The sequence below is a fragment of the Lonchura striata genome, chromosome 28 (assembly GCF_050655825.1).
Source record: "Lonchura striata isolate lonStrDom1 chromosome 28, ASM5065582v1, whole genome shotgun sequence".
Taxonomy (NCBI): Eukaryota; Metazoa; Chordata; class Aves; order Passeriformes; family Estrildidae; genus Lonchura; species Lonchura striata.
The window spans coordinates 958,923-980,060 of NC_140730.1; the positions used below are offsets into that span (position 1 = coordinate 958,923).

General features: G+C 64.0%; 2 protein-coding genes across 2 annotated transcripts; both read right to left on the minus strand.

Annotated features, from left to right (window-relative positions):
• Window positions 1-3,613: 3,613 nt before the first annotated feature.
• On the minus strand, window positions 3,614-14,304 carry YJEFN3 (YjeF N-terminal domain containing 3). Its single transcript, XM_021544879.3, has 6 exons — window positions 13,827-14,304; window positions 9,705-9,813; window positions 7,288-7,398; window positions 7,088-7,201; window positions 6,340-6,484; window positions 3,614-4,525 (listed from the first exon to the last, which is right to left on the minus strand). The coding sequence occupies exons 1-6, from the start codon at window positions 13,871-13,873 to the stop codon at window positions 4,329-4,331; spliced, it is 723 nt and encodes a 240-aa protein (XP_021400554.1). The 5' UTR covers window positions 13,874-14,304; the 3' UTR covers window positions 3,614-4,328.
• A 494-nt stretch (window positions 14,305-14,798) lies between these two features.
• Window positions 14,799-18,380, minus strand: NDUFA13 (NADH:ubiquinone oxidoreductase subunit A13). Its single transcript, XM_085562280.1, has 6 exons — window positions 18,271-18,380; window positions 17,902-17,980; window positions 17,644-17,715; window positions 16,692-16,761; window positions 15,389-15,531; window positions 14,799-15,069 (listed from the first exon to the last, which is right to left on the minus strand). The coding sequence occupies exons 1-5, from the start codon at window positions 18,362-18,364 to the stop codon at window positions 15,412-15,414; spliced, it is 435 nt and encodes a 144-aa protein (XP_085418406.1). The 5' UTR covers window positions 18,365-18,380; the 3' UTR covers window positions 14,799-15,069; window positions 15,389-15,411.
• Window positions 18,381-21,138: the final 2,758 nt, after the last annotated feature.

The window sequence follows — 21,138 nt, forward strand, 5'->3', positions numbered from 1 at the left end:
CAGCTGTGCCAGCTGTGCCAGCTGTGCCAGCCGTGCCGGTGTCCCGCGCCGCGGCCGCGCGGGCTCCGAGCGCCGCCGCCGCCGGGGCCGGGCCGGTTTTTATGCGCGGGAGCGGGGCCGGAGCCGCGCCAGGAACGGGCCCGGCCCGGGCAGCGCCCGCGGCTCCTCCGCGCGGAGCCCCCGCGGCTGCGGAAACCGGAGACGGCGGGAATGCGGCGGGAGGGAGCGAAAACACGGCGGGGAAAGACGGGGGATGATGGAAATCCGGGGGAAATGAGAATACGGGAGGAGTGGAAATCCAGGGGAAATAATGGAAATACAGGGGGGGGATAATGAAAATACAGGGGGGGAATAATGGAAATCCAGGGGAGTGAAAATACAGGGGGGAAATAATGAAAATACAGGGGGGGAATAATGAAAATACAGGGGGAGTGAAAACACGGGAGGAATGGAAATCCAGGGGAAATGAAAATACAGGGGGAGTGAAAATACAGGGGGGAAATAATGAAAATCCAGGGGAAATGAAAATACAGGGGGGGAATAATGAAAATACAGGGGGGGAATAATGGAAATCCAGGGGGAGTGAAAATACGGGAGGAATGGAAATCCAGGGGAAATGAAAATCCAGGGGAAATGAAAATACAGGAGGGGAATAATGAAAATACAGGGGAAATACAGGGGAATGAAAATACAGGGGAAATGAAAATACAGGGGAAATGAAAATACAGGGGAATGAAAATACAGGGAGGAAATAATGAAAATACAGGGGAAATGAAAATACAGGGGAATGAAAATACAGGGGGGAAATAATGAAAATACAGGGGAAATGAAAATACAGGGGAATGAAAATACAGGGAGGAAATAATGAAAATACAGGGGAAATACAGGGGAATGAAAATACAGGGGAAATAAAAATACAGGGGAAATACAGGGGAATGAAAATACAAGGGAAATAAAAAATATAGGGCGGAAATGCGGGGGAAATGAAAAAATCAGGGGAAATGAAACTACAGGGGGAGTGAAAATACAGGGGGGAAATGCAAGGGAAATAAAAAATACAGGGGGAAAATGTGAGGGAAATGAAAGTATGAGGGAAAGGGAAATACAGGGAAAAGGGGAAGTTCAGGGAAAAGGGAAATATGGGGAAAATAAAACTATGGGGAAAAGAAAAGGATGGGGGAAAGGGAAATACGGGGAAAATAAAAATATGGGAAAATAAAACTATGGGGAAAAGAAAAATACTGGGGAAATAAAAATACAGGAAAAATTAATACTGGGATGGACTGGGAGGGACTGGGAGGAACTGGGGGGAACTGGGAGGAACTGGGGGGAACTGGGGGGAACTGGGAGGAACTGGGGGGAACTGGGAGGAACTGGGGGGAACTGGGGGGAACTGGGAGGAACGGGGGGGAACTGGGAGGAACTGGGAGGAACTGGGAGGAACTGGGGGGAACTGGGGGGAACTGGGAGGAACTGGGGGGAACTGGGAGGAACGGGGGGGAACTGGGAGGAACGGGGGGGAACTGGGAGGAACGGGGGGGAACTGGGAGCCCCCATCTCCCTCCCAAATTCCCCCAATCCCCCCCACGGGCCTCACTCACCCCAAATCCATGGAAATCTGGGAATGCGCTCGGGTTTGGGGGCACCGGGAATTGCTGGGGGAGATTTGGGACCAACGAGGAACCCCCGACCCCAGTGACCCCAAAACCGCCCCCAGTGACCCCCAAAACCGATCCCAGTGACCCCAAAACCGCCCCCAGTGACCCCAAAACCGCCCCCAGTGACCCCAAACCGCCCCCAGTGACCCCCAAACCGACCCCACTGACCCCCAAAACCGCCCCCAGTGACCCAAAACCGCCCCCAGTGACCCCAAAACCGACCCGTGACCCAAAACCGACCCCACTGACCCCCAAACCGCCCCCAGTGACCCCAAACCGCCCCCAGTGACCCCAAAACCGACCCCAGTGACCCAAAACCGCCCCCAGTGACCCAAAACCGCCCCCAGTGACCCAAAACCGACCCCACTGACCCCCAAACCGCCCCCAGTGACCCCCAAAACCTCCCCCAGTGACCCCAAACCGACCCGTGACCCAAAACCGCCCCCAGTGACCCCAAAACCGCCCCCAGTGACCCCCAAAACCTCCCCCAGTGACCCCAAAACCGACCCCAGTGACCCAAAACTGCCCCCAGTGACCCCAAAACCGCCCCCAGTGACCCAAAACCGACCCCAGTGACCCCAAAACCGCCCCCAGTGACCCCCAAACCGCCCCCAGTGACCCCAAAACTGCCCCCAAATTCCCTCTGGGCCCCTTGGACCCCAAACCCCGCCCGGGATTTGGGATCGTGCGGGTCCGGGGGCGCCAGAGGGTTCGGGGTGGGCGGAAATCCCGGCGGGTCCCGGTGGATCCCGGTGGATCCCGGCGGGTCCCGGTGGATCCCGGCGGGTCCCGGTGGATCCCGGTGGATCGCCGAGGGGACACCGGGGACAGTCCCCGGCTCGGGGACACCCCCGTGGCGCGGGGGCTCCCCGTGACCCCTTCCCGGGTTTGGGGGGATTTTTGGGGATTTTTGGGGATTTTTGGGGATTTGGGGGATTTCAGCGGCCCGAGGCCACCAAGGTCCCCCCGGTCCCCCCAAACCCGAGCGGCCACCGGGGCTCCGTCCTGGGGTCCCGGGCTGGGGTTTGGGGTCCCGGGCTCGGGTTTGGGGTCCCGGGCTCGGGTTTGGGGTCCCGGGGCCACCCGGGCTCGGGTTTGGGGTCCCGGGCTGGGGTTTGGGGTCCCGGGCTCGGGATTGGGGTCCCGGGCTTGGATTTGGGGTCCCGGGCTGGGTTTTGGGGTCCCAGGCTCGGGTTTGGGGTCCCGGGCTCGGGTTTGGGGTCCCGGGCTCGGGTTTTGGGGTCCCAAGCTGGGGTTTGGGGTCCCGGGCTCTGGTTTGGGGTCCCGAGCTCGGGTTTGGGGTCCCGGGCTGGGGTTTGGGGTCCCGGGCTCGGGTTTGTGGTCCCGGGCTGGGGTTTGGGGTCCCGGGCTGGGGTTTGGGGTCTTGGGCTCGGGTTTGGGGTCCCGGGCTCTGTTCTGGGGTCCCAGGCTCGGGTTTGGGGTCCCGGGCTGGGGTTTGGGGTCTTGGGCTGGGGTTTGGGGTCCCGGGCTCGGGTTTGGGGTCCCGGGCTGGGGTTTGGGGTCCCGAGCTCGGGTTTGGGGTCTTGGGCTCGGGTTTGGGGTCCCGGGCTCGGGTTTGGGGTCCCGGGCTGGGGTTTGGGGTCCCGGGCTGGGGTTTGGGGTCTTGGGCTGGGGTTTGGGGTCCCGGGCTCGGGTTTGGGGTCCCGGGCTCGGGTTTGGGGTCCCGGGCTGGGGTTTGGGGTCCCAGGCTCGGGTTTGGGGTCCCGGGCTCGGGTTTGGGGTCCCAGGCTCGGGTTTGGGGTCCCGGGCTGGGGTTTGGGGTCCCGGGCTCGGGTTTGTGGTCCCGGGCTGGGGTTTGGGGTCCCGGGCTGGGGTTTGGGGTCCCGGGCTCGGGTTTGGGGTCCCGGGCTGGGGTTTGGGGTCCCGGGCTCGGGTTTTGGGGTCCCAGGGCCAGCAGGGGTTTGTTCTGGGGGCCACCAGGGCTTTCTTTGGGGTTCCAGAGCCACCACCAGGTTTTTATTTGAGGTCACAAGGCCACCAGGGCTTTATTTGGGGTCCCAGGACCCCCAGGAGTGATTTGGGGTCCCGGGGGTTATTTGGGGACACAGGGGTGATTTATTTGGGGTCCCGGTGATTTATTTGGGGTCCCGGGGGTTATTTGGGGACACAGGGGTGATTTATGCGGGGTCCGGGGTAGATTTATTTGGAGTCTCGGTGATTTTTGGGGTCACAGGGTGATTTATTTGGGGTCCGGGGTGGATTTATTTGGAGTCTCGGTGATTTTTGGGGTCACAGGGTGATTTTTTTGGGGTCCGGGGTGGATTTATTTGGGGTCCCGGTGGTCTCTGGGGTCACAGGGTGGATTTTTGGGGGTCCCGGGTGGTTTTTTGGGGTCCCGGTGGTCTCTGGGGTCACAGGGTGGATTTTTGGGGTCCCGGGTGGATTTTTGGGGTCCCGGTGGTCTCTGGGCTCACAGGGTGGTTTTTTGGGGTCCCGGGTGATTTTTGGGGTCCCGGTGGTCTCTGGGGTCACAGGGTGGTTTTTTGGGGTCACAGGGTGGATTTTTGGGGGTCACAGGGTGGATTTTTGGGGTCCCGGTGATCTCTGGGGTCACAGGGTGGATTTATTTGGGGTCCCGGTGGTCTCTGGGCTCACAGGGTGGTTTTTGGGGTCCCGGGTGGATTTTTGGGGTCCCGGTGGTCTCTGGGCTCACAGGGCCACCACGCAGTCGCTGCCCGGGTAGTGCCGGGGGCCGATCCCGAATTTGCGCTGCAGCTCCTCGGGCACGAAGCGCCCGGCCAGGAAATGTCGCCGTCCCTGGAAGCGCCGCGTCACCTCCTGGGGCGCCGCCAGCGACACCAGCACGGCCGGGCTGATGTCCCCGCTGGCCGGGCCGGGCGCCCACCCTGGGGACAGACGGACAGACGGACAGACGGACAGACGGACAGGGACAGGGATGGGACAGGGACAGGGGGACGGGGGACAGAGGGACAGGGGACAGGGGGACAGGGGAGAGGGGACAGAGGGACAGGGACAGGGACAGGGGGACGGGGGACAGAGGGACAGAGGGACAGACGGACAGGGGAGAGGGGGACAGACGGACAGACGGACAGGGATGGGACAGGGACAGGGGGACGGGGGACAGAGGGACAGGGGACAGAGGGACAGGGACAGGGACAGGGGGACAGGGGAGAGGGGGACAGGGGACAGAGGGACAGGGACAGGGACAGAGGGACAGGGGACAGGGGGACAGGGGAGAGGGGACAGAGGGACAGGGACAGGGACAGGGGGACGGGGGACAGAGGGACAGAGGGACAGACGGACAGGGGAGAGGGGGACAGACGGACAGACGGACAGGGATGGGACAGGGACAGGGGGACGGGGGACAGAGGGACAGAGGGACAGAGGGACAGAGGGACAGAGGGACAGGGATGGGACAGGGACAGGGGGACAGGGGAGAGGGGGACAGAGGGACAGACGGACAGGGGAGAGGGGACAGAGGGACAGACAGACAGAGGGACAGGGGAGAGGGGGACAGAGGGACAGACGGACAGAGGGACAGGGGACAGGGATGGGACATGGACAGGGGGACAGGGGACAGAGGGACAGGAACAGGGATGGGACAGGGACAGGAGGGACAGAGGGACACCGGGACAGCGGTCAGGGGACACGGGACAGCGGGGACACCCGGGGTGGCTCAGGGGTGTCCCGGGGGTCTCGCTGCTGCCGTGTGACAGAGAGGGAGCACCGGAGGGGACACGGGGACCCCTGAGGGGACACGGGGACACCTGAGGGGACACGGGGACCCTGAGGGGACACGGGGACACCTGAGGGGACTTGGGGACACTGAGGGGACTTGGGGACACTGAGGGGACATGGGGACCTTGAGGGGACTTGGGGATACCTGAGGGGACACGGGGACCCTGAGGGGACACGGGGACACTGAGGGGACACGGGGACCCTGAGGGGACACGGGGACACCTGAGGGGACACTGGGAGCACCTGAGGGGACTCGGGGAGCACCTGAGGGGACACGGCAGCACCTGAGGGGACACGGGGACCCCTGAGGGGACTTGGGGACACCTGAGGGGACTTGGGGACACCTGAGGGGACACGGGGACCCTGAGGGGACACGGGGACACTGAGGGGACACTGGGACACCTGAGGGGACACGGCAGCACCTGAGGGGACACGGCAGCACCTGAGGGGACACGGGGACACCTGAGGGGACACGGCAGCACCTGAGGGGACACGGGGACACCTGAGGGGACACGGCAGCACCTGAGGGGACACGGCAGCACCTGAGGGGACACGGGGACACCTGAGGGGACACGGCAGCACCTGAGGGGACACGGCAGCACCTGAGGGGACACGGGGACACCTGAGGGGACACGGGGACACCTGAGGGGACACGGCAGCACCTGAGGGGACACGGGGACACCTGAGGGGACACGGCAGCACCTGAGGGGACATGGGGACACTGAGGGGACACGGGGACACCTGAGGGGACACGGCAGCACCTGAGGGGACACGGGGACACCTGAGGGGACACTGGGACACCTGAGGGGACTCGGGGACACCTGAGGGGACACGGCAGCACCTGAGGGGACACGGGGACACCTGAGGGGACACGGGGACACCTGAGGGGACACTGGGAGCACCTGAGGGGACACGGGGACCCTGAGGGGACACGGCAGCACCTGAGGGGACACGGCAGCACCTGAGGGGACATCCAGGCTGACGATGGGGATGCGCAGCAGCCGGAGCGTGCCCAGGATGGCCGCGCAGGGCTCCGGCCCCTCGCTGCCCTCGGCTCCCAGCACCGCGTCCACCACGGCGTTGTAGGCGTCGTCGATGAGCTGCACCTGGGGGCGACGGCGACCTTTGGGTGTCCCCGCGTCACCTCGGGCCGCGCCCGGCCCCGCCGCTCCGCCGCCAAAACAAAACAAATCCCCCCAAAAGCGGAGCGGCGGCGAGGGACGGGCGCGGAGCCGAGCCCGGCACGCCGAGACGCGCGGCCCGGGCCAGGACGGTGAATTTTGGGTCAAATTCCTGCGTTCCCAGCGCTGGGAGATTCCAAAAATAACAGAGCCGGTGGCTGCAGGCAGCGGCCGCTGGATTCCGCGGCATCCCCGGGATCCCGGCAGCGGGAGCGGGGAGCGGGAGAGGGGAGCGGGGTTTGGGGGTTCGGGGGTTCGGGCCGGGAAAGGGAGGAGGGAATGAGCGATAAATCCGAGAAATTGGGCAGGGCGATTTTAGGGAGAGGGAAAGGAGAAAAGAGAGGGAAAAAAGGGAAAAGCTGGAGGATTTGGGGGCTCGGAGAGGGGAAAAGGAGGAGGGGGATGAACAGGGGGATTTTGGGATAAAAAGAGAAGGGAAAGAGGGGTAAGCAGGGGGATTGGGGGATTCCAGGGGAGGGGGAAAGGGAAGGAGAAGGGCCATGAGCGGGGCTGGGGCGCCGGGGTCACCTCGGTGGGCAGGTAGGACAGGAAGGGGATGTCCATCTTCTCGCACTGCGTGGTGAAGTCGCGGTGCAGCGGCTCCGGGGAGCGCTTGGGGTAGAAGATGGTGGGCTCGTAACCCTGCGGGAAAGGGCAGCGCTGGGGCCGGAGCCCGGCAGGAGCAGCAGCAGCAGCAGCAGCGGCAGGACGGGCGCGGAGGTACCCACAAAGCTGCGGAGGTGGCGGGCGCACACCAGCCCGATGGCGCCGTTCTGCGCCGGCCCGCACGCCACGAGCAGCGTGGGCTGGCGGCGCGGCAGCGACGGCAACGGGAACGCCTGCGGGGACAGCGGGTGGCACCGTGACACCGGGGACTCGGGTGGCACCGTGACACCGGGGGGCAGCGGGTGGCACCGTGACACGGGGGGCAGCGGGAGGCACCGTGACACCGGGGCACAGCGGGTGGCACCGTGACATGGAGGGACTTGGGTGGCACCGTGACACGGGGGACAGCGGGTGGCACCGTGACACCGGGGACTCGGGAGGCACCGTGACACGGGGGACTCGGGTGGCACTGTGACACCGGGGACAGCGGGTGGCACCGTGACACCAGGGGCAGCGGGTGGCACCGTGACACGGGGGGCAGCGGGAGGCACCGTGACACGGGGGGCAGCGGGAGGCACCGTGACACCGGGGACAGCGGGTGGCACCGTGACACGGGGGGACTCGGGTGGCACCGTGACACGGGGGGCAGCGGGTGGCACCGTGACACCAGGGGCAGCGGGTGGCACCGTGACACCGGGGACTCGGGTGGCACCGTGACACGGGGGACTCGGGAGGCACCGTGACACCGGGGGCAGCGGGTGGCACCGTAACACCGGGGACAGCGGGTGGCACCGTGACACCGGGGACTCGGGTGGCACCGTGACACGGCACCCAGGGTGGGGTGGATGTGGCACATGGAGCAGGACGGGGATGAGATCAGGGGAGGGAATGGGATGGGATGGGAATATGGGATGGGATCCATGGCACGGCACGGGATCCATGGCACGGGGTCCATGGCACAGCATGGGATCCATGGCACAGGGTCCATGGCACGGGGTCCATGGCACAGCACGGGGTCCATGGCACGGGATCCATGGCATGGCACAACACGGGGTCCATGGCACGGATCCATGGCACGGGGTCCATGGCACAACACGGGGTCCATGGCACGGATCCATGGCACGGGGTCCATGGCACAGCACGGGATCCATGGCACGGATCCATGGCATCCACAGCAGGATTTGGGCAGCACTCGGAGTGGGATGGAACAGGGGCCGGGCTGGGATGAGGATGATGCCTGTGGTGGGATGAAGATGATGTCCACGGTGGGATGAAGATGATGCCCACAGTGGGATGAAGATCATGCCCACGGTGGGATGAAGATGATGCCCACGGTGGGATGAAGACGATGCTCACGGTGGGATGAAGATGATGCCCACAGTGGGATGAAGATCATGCCCACGGTGGGATGAAGATGATGCTCATGGTGGGATGAAGACGATGCCCACGGTGGGATGAGGACAGCGCACACCCTGGGGTGAGGACAATGCCTGTGGTGGAATCCCAAGGTGGGCTCAGGGTGTGCCCGGGTGGGTCAGGGTGTGCCCGGGTGGGCTCAGGGTGTGCCCGGGTGGGTCAGGGTGTGCCCGGGTGGGAGCGGGGCCGTGCCCAGGGCAGGGGCACGGAGCTGCCCGGGCCGGGCCGTGCCCGCGGCCCCCCCATCCCGCCCGCTGCACATTCCAGGCTCCGCTGGGGCGGGAGGAGGGAGGAGGAGGGAGGAGGAGGGAGGGAGGAAGGCTCTGTTTATCCACTGACGGATTTTTTCCTGCTCACGGATCCTGGCTCCGGGACCCGTCCCCAGCGCCCGGAGCGGGACACGGCCCCGGTGGCCCGGCCCTGGCCCTGGCCCAGCGCTGGCCGCGCCGCCGGCACCTCCTGGCACCGGGGACACGGCGGGGACACCGCGGGGACACCGCGGGGACACGGCGGGGACACGGCGGGGACACCGCGGGGACACCCCGGCCGGCTGGGCGAGCCAGAGCTGGGGGGCCCTGAGGAAGAGGAGGATGCTGAGCCCCAGGTGGGGTCAGGGATGCTGCAACGGCACCAAAACATTTCTGCTCCTCGGGCAGCCCTTGGAGCAGGGAAGGGCCGATGGAAAAGCTGAGGCGGGCGCGGAGCTCCCGGCCCGAGGCACAAAGCTGCCCTTGATGGAGCCCTGGGCCTCCTCCTCCTCCTCCTCCTCCTCCTCCTCCTCCTCCTCCTCACATCCCGCACGAGCCCCGGGCGATCCCAGCAGCAGCGACATCGCCAGGACACGGGGACACCTCTGGGGACCCCCACGACCCCCGCCCCGACCCCCCGGGCAGGGCTGAGCATCCCCCTCCCCATGGGGACCCCAGCCCCTCGGGGTGTCCCCAGCCCCTCGGGGTGTCCCCAGCCCCTCGGGGTGTCCCCAACCCTGCTGCGGTGTCCCCAGCCCCTCCGGGTGTCCCCCGCCCCTCCGGGTGTCCCCAGCCCCTCCGGGTGTCCCCAACTCCTCGGGGTGTCCCCAGCCCCTCGGGGTGTCCCCAGCCCCTCGGGGTGTCCCCAGCCCCACCTTGGTGACAGCCACGGCACAGGCGTGTCCCCAGATCTCGATCAGCTGCTGCCGCCCGAAGCGATAATCCTCCAGCAGCTCCTTCTCCATGGCCTCGGCCTCCGCCCGGCTGCCTCGGGGACAGGCGGCGCTCAGGACACGGGGACGGAGCTGTCCCCGAGCCCGGCAGCTCGGGACCCGCTCCGCCCCGGACGGGATTTTGGGACGCGGGGCGAGCGCGCCGGGGGCGCGGGGTGGGCACCGCGGTGGGGACGGGCACGGGGGGCACGGGGGTGGCACAGGGATGTCGCACGGGTGGCACACGGGTGGCACACGGGTGGCACACGGGTGGCACACGGAGGACACCGTGAGCCCAGGGCCCGGGGCGGGAGCGGCGCTCGGCCGAGCTGGCGGCGGCCCCGGTTCCCCGGTTACATAAAAGCGAACAAAGCCGCGGTTGTTCCGCCGCCGCCGAGCCCGGAGCTGGCAGCGCCCAGCGCGACAATAATTGCTCACATCTGTTGGCTTCACCTGCGCGGGCGGAGCGGCCTGGGCCGCCTCCAGCGCCCGCCGCGGCCGCCGGCAGCGAGCCCGGCCCCGCCGGGCCGGGATCCCGGCGGCACCGGGGAACCGAGCGGGGCCGGGGCGTCCGGACCCCGCCGTGCCCGGGATGGAATCCGAGCCCTTCTGGGGCCGGGATCCCGGCGGCACCGGGGAACCGAGCGGGGCCGGGGCGTCCGGACCCCGCCGTGCCCGGGATCCCGGCGGCACCGGGGAACCGAGCGGGGCCGGGGCGTCCGGACCCCGCCGGGCCGCGATCCCGGCGGCACCGGGGAACCGAGCGGGGCCGGGGCGTCCGGACCCCGCCGTGCCCGGGATGGAATCCGAGCCCTTCTGGGGCCGGGATCCCGGCGGCACCGGGGAACCGAGCGGGGCCGGGGCGTCCGGACCCCGCCGGCCCGGGATCCCGGAGGCACCGGGGAACCGAGCGGGGCCGGGGCGTCCGGACCCCGCCGTGCCCGGGATGGGGGAACCGCTCAGAGCCAGCCCCGGGAGGGCACCGGGCACTGCCACGGGGCACCGGGGGTGCCGGGCTGGGGTCCCGGGTTGGGGCCCCAGGCTGCAGGGTGCTCCCACCGCGTCCAGGCTGTCCCTACGGACCAGCCAGAGCCCAAAAAATCCCTCGGTCATTCCAGCAGGGCCCCAGCAAGATCCTGCTTCCCCCATTCCCACATCCCACCCCTTGGCTGTCCTGATAAACCTGCCAGGAAAACTCCATCCCGTCCGGTTCCATGTTCCCATCCCATGTTCCCATCCCATGTTCCCATCCCAGATTCCCATCCCAGATTCCCATCCCAGATTCCCATCCCATGTTCCCATCCCAGATTCCCATCCCATGTTCCCATCCCAGATTCCCATCGCAGATTCCCATCCCATGTTCCCATCCCATACTCCCATCGCAGATTCCCATCCCATGTTTCCATCCCATGTTTCCATCCCATACTCCCATCCCATGTTCCCATCCCAGATTCCCATCCCATGTTCCCATCCCATGTTCCCATCCCAGATTCCTATCCCATGTTCCCATCCCATACTCCCATCCCATGTTCCCATCCCAGATTCCCATCCCATATTCCCATCCCATATTCCCATCCCATACTCCCATCCCATGTTCCCATCCCAGATTCCCATCCCATATTCCCATCCCAGATTCCCATCCCATACTCCCATCCCATGTTCCCATCCCAGATTCCCATCCCATGTTCCCATCCCATGTTCCCATCCCAGATTCCCATCCCAGATTCCCATCCCATGTTCCCATCCCATGTTCCCATCCCATGTTCCCATCCCAGATTCCCATCCCATATTCCCATCCCAGATTCCCATCCCATGTTCCCATCCCATACTCCCATCCCATACTCCCATCCCATACTCCCATCCCATGTTCCCATCCCAGATTCCCATCCCATGTTCCCATCCCATGTTCCCATCCCATGTTCCCATCCCAGATTCCCATCCCAGATTCCCATCCCATACTCCCATCCCATGTTCCCATCCCAGATTCCCATCCCAGGTTCCCATCGCAGATTCCCATCCTATGTTCCATCCCATGTTCCCATCCCAGATTCCCATCCCATGTTCCCATCCCATACTCCCATCCCATACTCCCATCCCATACTCCCATCCCATATTCCCATCCCAGATTCCCATCCCATACTCCCATCCCATGTTCCCATCCCATACTCCCATCCCATGTTCCCATCCCATACTCCCATCCCATGTTCCCATCCCATATTCCCATCGCAGATTCCCATCCCATGTTCCCATCCCATACTCCCATCCCATGTTCCCATCCCATATTCCCATCGCAGATTCCCATCCCATGTTCCCATCCCATACTCCCATCCCAGATTCCCATCCCATATTCCCATCGCAGATTCCCATCCCATGTTTCCATCCCATACTCCCATCCCATACTCCCATCCCATACTCCCATCCCATGTTCCCATCCCAGATTCCCATCCCATGTTTCCATCCCATACTCCCATCCCATATTCCCATCCTAGATTCCCATCCCATCCCTGTCCCCAATCCTTTGGTGCCCTCTAGTGAGTCCCAGCCCTGTCCCAGCCCCGCCCGGGGGTCCCGGGGCCAAAGCCGGGGGAGAAGGGCTGGGGAGGGACCGGGGCTGCCCGGAGCCCCTCCCGGGCCGCCCGGAGCCCCTCCCGGGCCCGCCCGGAGCCCCTCCCGGGCCGCCCGGAGCCCCTCCCGGGCCCGCCCGGAGCCCCTCCCGGGCCCAGCTGGGTTGTCCCCGCCCGGCGAAAGCCGCGCGTGGGCCGCAGTTCCCGTTCCCGAGCGCTTCGTCCCCGGCCGCTGCTGGCAGGACTCGCCGGGCCCGGCCCCGCGGGGCTGGCACCGGCACCGGCACCGGCACCGGCACCGGCACCGGCACCGGGCGGGGGACACGGCGGGGGCGCCCCGGGAGCTGCGGCCGCACCCCCGGAACGCATCCCAGTCCCATCCCAGTCCCGCATCCCAGTCCCGTATCCCAGTCCCATATCCCGGTCCCATCCCAGTCCCGTATCCCGGTCCCGCATCCCGGTCCCATTCCCCGTTCCATATCCCGATCCCATCCCGGTCTCATCCCAGTCCCATATCCCAGTCCCGTATCCCGGTCCCATCCCAGTCCCGTATCCCGGTCCCATATCCCGGTCCCGTATCCTGGTCCCATGCCGGTCTCATCCCAGTCCTGTATCCCGGTCCCGCATCCCAGTCCCGTATCCCAGTCCTGTATCCCGGTCCCATCCCGGTCCCATCCCGGTCTCATCCCAGTCCCGTATCCCAGTCCCATATCCCGGTCCCGTATCCCAGTCCCGTATCCCAGTCCCGTATCCCGGTCCTATCCCCGTTCCGTATCCCGGTCCCATTCCCCGTTCCCGTTCCGCCGCTCGCTCCCGGCACAGCCCGGCCGTGGGATCCTCCCATCCCTGCCGCTTGTCCCCGCTGTCCCCTCTGCGTGTCCCGGTGTCCCCGGTGTCCCCAGTGTCCATCCCGGTGTCCCGCTGTGCCCGGTGTCCCCGGTGCCCATCCCAGTGTCCCCGGTGCCCATCCCAGTGTCCCCGGTGCCCATCCCGGTGTCCTGGTGTCCCGGTGTCCCCGGTGCCCATCCCGGTGTCCCCGGTGCCCATCCCGGGTCCCCGCGCTCCTCTCCCGCCGCCCTCCGGAGCATCCCCGCCGCAGCCATGGAGACCCGGGATGCGGTTGCTCCGGCAACGGTGGCTCCGTGGGTACCGACCGACGGCCTCAGGGGACACCCGTGGGGACCGGGACCGCGCCGGGGCTGGCTCCGAGCCGGGGCAGCTCCCGGGGCGGCGGGGAGGTCCCGTTCCACCCCCGCGGGGTCCCGGTCCCGAGGCAGCCCCGGCCGAGCGGCGCCGCCCGGAGCTGCCGGTGCTGCCGGTGCTGCCGGTTCAGCCGGTGCTGCCGGAGCTGCCGGTGCTGCCGGAGCTGCCGGTGCTGCCGGAGCTGCCGGTGCTGCCGGTTTTGCCGGAGCTGCCGGTGCTGCCGGAGCTGCCGGTGACGCCCGGTGCTGCCGGCGCTGCCGGGGCTGCCGGGGCTCCTCGGGGGGACCCCCGGGCTCACCTGAGGTAGCGCGGCGGCTCCCGGGGCGGGCCGGGCGCGGAGCTCATGGCGGGGAGCGGGACGGGAGCGGCGGCGGAGCCGAGCACCGGCGGGAGCCGCACGGAGCCTCCGTGCGCGGCCGGACCGGACCCGGCGGCTCCGGATCCCGGGAATGCCGAGGATGCTCGGCCGGATCCCGGGAATGCCGAGGATGCTCCGACCGGATCGGATCCCGGGAGTGCCGAGGATGCTCCGGCCGGATCCCGGGAATGCCGAGGGTGCTCGGCCGGATCCCGGGAATGCCGAGGGTGCTCGGCCGGATCCCGGGAATGCCGAGGGTGCTCGGCCGGATCCCGGGAATGCCGAGGGTGCTCCGACCGGACCGGATCCCGGGAATGCCGAGGGTGCTCCGGCCGGACCGGATCCCGGGAATGCCGAGGATGCTCCGGCCGGACCGGATCCCGGGAATGCCGAGGGTGCTCCGACCGGACCGGATCCCGGGAATGCCGAGGATGCTCCGGCCGGACCGGATCCCGGGAATGCCGAGGGTGCTCGGCCGGAGCGGGGCCGGCGCTCGGCGGTGCCGCCCGGGGGGAGGCGGCTCCGGTGCCCCCGCCCCGCTGCCGGGAATGCCGCCCGTGCTTCCCGGCCCGGGAATTCCAACCGCGCCGCAATTCTGGTGTTAAACCCGCCCAGATCGGGGCTTTTCCCATCCCAAAAGGAGATCCCAATCCCAAAGGGGGATCCCAATCCCAAAGGGGGATCCCAATCCCAAAGGGGGGATCCCAATCCCAAAAGGAGATCCCAATCCCAAAGGGGGATCCCAATCCCAAAGGGGGATCCCAATCCCAAAGGGGGGATCCCAATCCCAAAGGGGGGATCCCAATCCCAAAAGGAGATCCCAATCCCAAAGGGGGGATCCCAATCCCAAAAGGAGACCCCAATTCCCAAAAGGAGACCCCAATTCCCAAAGAAGGAAATTCCAATCCCAAAGGGGGATCCCAATCCCAAAGAATTTATTCATTTATTAATTCATTATTTATTAATTATTGAGGAACAGGAGTCAGAAGAAGCTCGGGATGGGGGAACAGCCGGAGAGAGACGGGAAAAGGGGGGGAAGTTTGGGAAGGGCGGGGTTTGGGATTTGGGGTTTTTGGGGATTTGGGGGTTGGGGATTCGGGGTTTTTGGGGTTTGGGATTCGGGGTTTTTGGGGTTTGGGGTTTTTGGGGATTTGGGGGTTGGGGATTTGGGGTTTTTGGGGTTTGGGATTCGGGGTTTTTGGGGGTTTGGGATTTGGGGGTTTGGGGTTTTTGGGGATTGGGGGGTTTGGGATTTGGGGGTTTGGGGTTATTGGGGATTGGGGGGTTTGGGATTTGGGGGTTTGGGGTTTTTGGGGATTGGGGGTTTGGGATTTGGGGGTTTGGGGTTTTTGGGGATTTGGGGGTTTTGGGATTCGGGGTTTTTGGGGATTTGGGGGTTTGGGGTTTGGGGTTTTTGGGGGTTTGGGATTTGGGGTTTTTGGGGATTTGGGGGTTTTGGGATTCGGGGTTTTTGGGGATTTGGGGGATTTGGGGGTTTGGGATTTGGGGTTTTTGGGGTTTGGGGTCAGACGTAGTTCTGCAGGCCGAACTGCTCCCGCTCCAGCTCGCCGCGGGGCCGCAGGAAGTAGAGCTCCTCCAGCGTGGGCGGCACCCAGCGCTCCGTGTGGAAACGGGACTCGCCCACCTGCAACGGCCGGAACGGGCGGGAACGGTCGGGAACCGGGACGGGAACCGGGACGGGAACCGGGACAGGAACCGGGACAGGAACCGGAACGGGAACCGGGACAGGAACCGGGACAGGAACCGGGACGGGAACCGGGACAGGAACCGGGACGGGAACCGGGACAGGAACCGGGACGGGAATCGGGACAGGAACCGGGACAGGAACCGGGACGGGAACCGGGACGGGAACCGGGACAGGAACCGGGACGGGAATCGGGACAGGAACCGGGACGGGAATCGTCCAGGAATGCCCGGAATTGTGCTGGGAGGTGTACTGGGAATTGCTGGGAATTGTGCTGGGAACTGTGTCGGGAATTGTGTTGGGAATCACTGGGAATTGTGCAGGGAATTGTGTAGGGAATTGTGCAGGGAATTGTGTCGGGAATTGTGCAGGGAACTGTGCAGGGAACTGTGTCGGGAACTGTGCAGGGAATTGTGCAGGGAACTGTGCAGGGAATTGTGCAGGGAATTGTGCAGGGAATTGTGCAGGGAACTGTGTCGGGAACTGTGCAGGGAATTGTGCAGGGAACTGTGCAGGGAATTGTGCAGGGAATTGTGCAGGGAACTGTGCAGGGAATTGTGCAGGGAATTGTGCAGGGAATTGTGCAGGGAATTGTGCAGGGAATTGTGCAGGGAATTGTGTCGGGAATTGTGCAGGGAACTGTGCAGGGAACTGTGTTGGGAATTGTGCAGGGAATTGTGCAGGGAATTGTGTCGGGAATTGTGCAGGGAACTGTGCAGGGAACTGTGGTGGGAATTGTGCAGGGAATTGTGCAGGGAATTGTGTCGGGAATTGTGCAGGGAACTGTGCAGGGAACTGTGCAGGGAATTGTGCAGGGAACTGTGTCGGGAATTGTGTTGGGAATTGTGCAGGGAACTGTGCAGGGAACTGTGCAGGGAATTGTGTTGGGAATTGTGCAGGGAATTGTGCAGGGAACTGTGTTGGGAACTGTGCAGGGAATTGTGCAGGGAATTGTGTCGGGAACCTCCTCGGGAAGGGGCAGGAGCTCCCGCAGCGATGGGGGGAGGGCACCGAGGGATCCGAGCGCTCCCGGAGCTCCGGGGGATCCCAAATCCCGCGGGATCCCGGGGCAGCCCCCCCATTCCCCGGGAATGCCGAACCTTCCAGCCCGGAACGTCCCGCATGATCTTGGCCTCCTCCTCCAGGTTCTCCCGCAGCATCCGGAGAGTTCTGCGGGACAGGGGCACGGGAGGGACCCCAGACCACGGAGACCCCAAAGCTCAGGGACCCCAAAGCTCAGGGACCCCAAAGCTCAGGGACCCCAAACCACAGAGACCCCAAAGCTCAGGGACCCCAAAGCTCAGGGATCCCAAACCCACAGGGACCTCAAACCAGAGAGACCCCAAAGCTCAGAGACCCCAAAGCTCAGAGACCCCAAACCCACAGGGACCCCAAACCACAGAGACCCCAAAGCTCAGGGACCCCAAAGCTCAGAGACCCCAAAGCTCAGAGACCCCAAAGCTCAGGGACCCCAAAGCTCAGGGACCCCAAAGCTCAGGGATCCCATCCCACAGGGACCCTGATCCCACAGAGACCCTGATCCCACAGAGACCCCAAAGTCCAGAGACCCCAAACCCACAGGGACCCCAGACCACGGAGACCCCAAAGCTCAGAGACCCCAAAGCTCAGGGACCCCAAAGCTCAGAGACCCCAAACCCACAGGGACCTCAAACCAGAGAGACCCCAAAGCTCAGAGACCCCAAAGCTCAGAGACCCCAAAGCTCAGGGACCCCAAAGTTCAGGGACCCCAAACCCACAGGGACCTCAAACCAGAGAGACCCCAAAGCTCAGGGACCCCAAAGCTCAGAGACCCCAAAGCTCAGGGATCCCATCCCACAGGGACCTCAAACCACAGAGACCCCATCCCAAAGTTGATTCCCAGTTGCCAAAGGGGGACGTTCCCAGTCCGAAAGAGAGGATCTCTGTCCCCAAAGGCAGATCCCAGTCCCGAATTTGGGTCCCCAATCCCGAATTTGGGTCCCCAGCCCCGAATTTGGGTCCCCAGCCCCGAATTTGGGTCCCCAGCCCCGAATTTGGGTCCCCAGCCCGTACCTGCGGTCCGACTCCGCCTGCAGCAGCGGCATCAGCGCGATGCGAGCCTCCAGCTCCTCGATCAGCAACCGCCTGCGGGAGCACGGGCACTGGGCACGGGGGGCACAGGATGGGCACTGGGAGCATTGGGGGCATGGGGGGCACTGGGATGGGCACTGGGAAGGGACTGGGATGGGCACCGGGGGCACGATGGGCACTGGGATGGGACTGGGAGCACTGGGATGGGCACTGGGGTCCCTGGGGGTCCCGGAGCTTCACCTGCGCTCACGGTTCCACTTGACGAGGGTGTAATAACCCAGCAGGAGGCTCCCAACGCCGAGCGCGAACAGGCTGTACCCTGCGAGGGGCGGGAGGGAGTGAGGGGAGTGAGGGCAGTGAGGGCAGTGAGGGGAGTGAGGGCAGTGAGGGCAGTGAGGGGAGTGAGGGCAGTGAGGGGAGTGAGGGGAGTGAGGGGAGTGAGGGGAGTGAGGGGAGTGAGGGGAGTGAGGGGCCGTGAGGGCAGTGAGGGGAGTGAGGGGGAGTGAGGGCAGTGAGGGGCCGTGAGGGCCGCTCAGCCCGCCCAGCCCGCCCAGCCCGCCCGGCCCCGCTCCGTGCCCCCCGTGTCCCCCCGTGCTCCCCCGGGCTCACCCGAGAGGCCGCGGCGCGGCAGGTGCCGCCGGTAGTCGATGGGGCCGTAGCCGCCCGGCGGGGCCATGTCCTGCTTCACCTTCGGCGCCGCCATTGCGACGCTGCCCGATGACGTCACCGCGCCGCGCCGCCCCCTTCCCGCGCGCGGGAAACTCACGTGGGGCGGCCACGTGAGCGGTGGGGCCGGCGCTTAAAGGGGCAACGTGCGCTTAAAAGGGCGATGCCACGGTAAAGCCCCGGGGGGGCTCGGGATCGACCTCCCATCCAATGGGACCCTCGGGATCGTCCTCCCATCCAATGGGACCCTCGGGATCCACCTCCCCTCCAATGGGATCCTCGGGATCGACCTCCCCTCCAATGGGATCCTCGGGATCGTCCTCCCATCCAATGGGACCCTCGGGATCCACCTCCCCTCCAATGGGATCCTCGGGATCGACCTCCCATCCAATGGGACCCTCGGGATCGTCCTCCCATCCAATGGGATCCTCGGGATCGACCTCCCCTCCAATGGGATCCTCGGGATCGTCCTCCCATCCAATGGGATCCTCGGGATCGTCCTCCCATCCAATGGGACCCTCGGCATCATCCTCCCCTCCAATGGGATCCTCAGGATTGACCTCCCATCCAATGGGATCCTCGGGATCCACCTCCCCTCCAATGGGATCCTCGGGATCGTCCTCCCATCCAATGGGATCCTCGGGATCGACCTCCCATCCAATGGGATCCTCAGGATTGACCTCCCATCCAATGGGATCCTCAGGATCGACCTCCCATCCAATGGGATCCTCGGCATCGTCCTCCCATCCAATGGGATCCTCGGGATCGTCCTCCCATCCAATGGGATCCTCGGATTCCTTGGGATCATCTTCCCACCCACCAGGATCCACAATTCCTTGGGATCATCCTCAGCCATCATGGGATCCGTCACTTTGTGGGATCATCCTCCCATCCCACGGGATCCCTCAATTCCTTGGGATCATCTCCGCTCACACGGGATCCATTCCCGACATTCCCCGGCAATCCCAACGGGAATACGGGCTGGGAAACCCCAAACATCCGGAATTTTCCTGGAATTTTCCAGGCTGGGCTTCACCTGCAGCAGGATCCATTCCCTGATCCCTCCTTTTCCCTATCCCGGAGCGTGGCCAGACTCCACTGCTGCCCGGGAATTCGGGACAATTCCATGGGAATTCGGGACAATTCCATGGGAATTCCCACGTGGCCGTGGCTCTTCCCAGGCTCCGGGAATTTGGATTTTATCCGGAATCGGGGGAAAAATCCATCTGGGAATGTGCTTGGCCCGTTCTCATTCCAGAGGGAAACGCTCCAACGGCTCCGTGACTTTTCCGGGAATGTCCAGGTGAACTCCAAGGCTGCTGGAGCAGGAATTCCAGGCGGGAATGGAGAGGCTGGATGGATTTACGGATTTGCTCCGCCGGAACGCCGCGACGCGCCTCTGAAGCTGCTCCACAAAATTCCACAGAAATCCACAAAACTCCCGGATTTTTGCCGCCCTCTTTTCCCATTCTCTCGTCTTCCCGGGATTTTTTTTGGGAATAATCCTCAGGAGAGGAAGGAGCAGATCCGGCTCCGTCTGGGTGATCCGTGAGATCCATCCCGACCCCCAAATTCCCGGGAATATGAGGCAGACCCAGGAGCTTCTCTGTTTATTATCATTCCAATTCCGAGCCCCCAAATTAATTATCGATTAATTATTAATGAATGATCAATTCTGGATCCTGCCACTGGTGGGATTAGTGAGAATTATTAAATGTTGGAATTTATTCTGGAATGTTTTGAGTCCCAACAAATCCAAGGAATAAAAACCCCACCCTGTTCTCCCTCCTTCCCAAAGGAGAGGGAAAAAGGAGCCAAATTTGGGTTTTTCCCCCAAATCTCCTGGAATTTCCCCCATTTCACCCTTTCCTCCAACCTGAATTCCCGGTTTCCATCTGGGATTCGACTTCGGGAATTCAATTCCAATTCCTCCCCCTGCCAAAAAATGGGATAATCGCTGGGAGAATCCAGGGGTAAAGGAAGAATTCCCAAAATGAGGATAAAACCAGACACGGAATAAAACCCAATCCCGAATCCGCTGGAATTTTGGATTTCTGTTGTTTTCCCCAGGAATGGCAGGCGCAGGAATCCCCCGGATATAAAAAAAAATGTGGGAATTCACCTTTTTTTTTCCGAGTTGGGAACGCCGAGGAAGAAAACCCTTGGATAGAAAAAAAAATTCCAACCCCCTTTTTTTTTGTTTGTTTTTTTCCCCACGGTGAAATTCCCAATCCCGACCGTCGGGAACGACGAAATCCAAGGAAAAACCACAGGGCTCCCCGGTTCCACCGCGGGAATTCTCCCTGGAAAATCCGGGATCTCTTTATTTCACGAGTTGCTACAACCTAAAGTACAACGGCGCTTCCTGGTTCTCCGCGGCGTCCTGGAAAATCCCCAAATCCCGGCGGGAATTTTATGGCTTTAGGGACCCCCCGGATCCGGAGCCGCCCCGGAGCGGCTCATGCAGCGAAGCTCGGGAAGAGCGGGAAACGGAATCCAGGATCCCGAGGGATCCGTGGGAATCCAAGGGTGGGGGGTGTTCCCAGGGATCCGGGAGAACTCTGGGATTCCGGAATGCCAAAGGGGGATCCATGAGATATCTGGGATTCCGGAATGCCAAAGGGGGATCCAAAAGATCTCTGGGATTTGGGAATTCCAAAGGGTGATCCAAGAGATCTCTGGGATTTGGGAATGCCAAAAGGGAATCCATGAGATATCTGGGATTTGGGAATTCCAAAGGGGAACCCAAGAGATCTTCAGGATTCCAGAATTCCAAAGGGGGATCCAAGAGATCTTCAGGATTTGGGAATC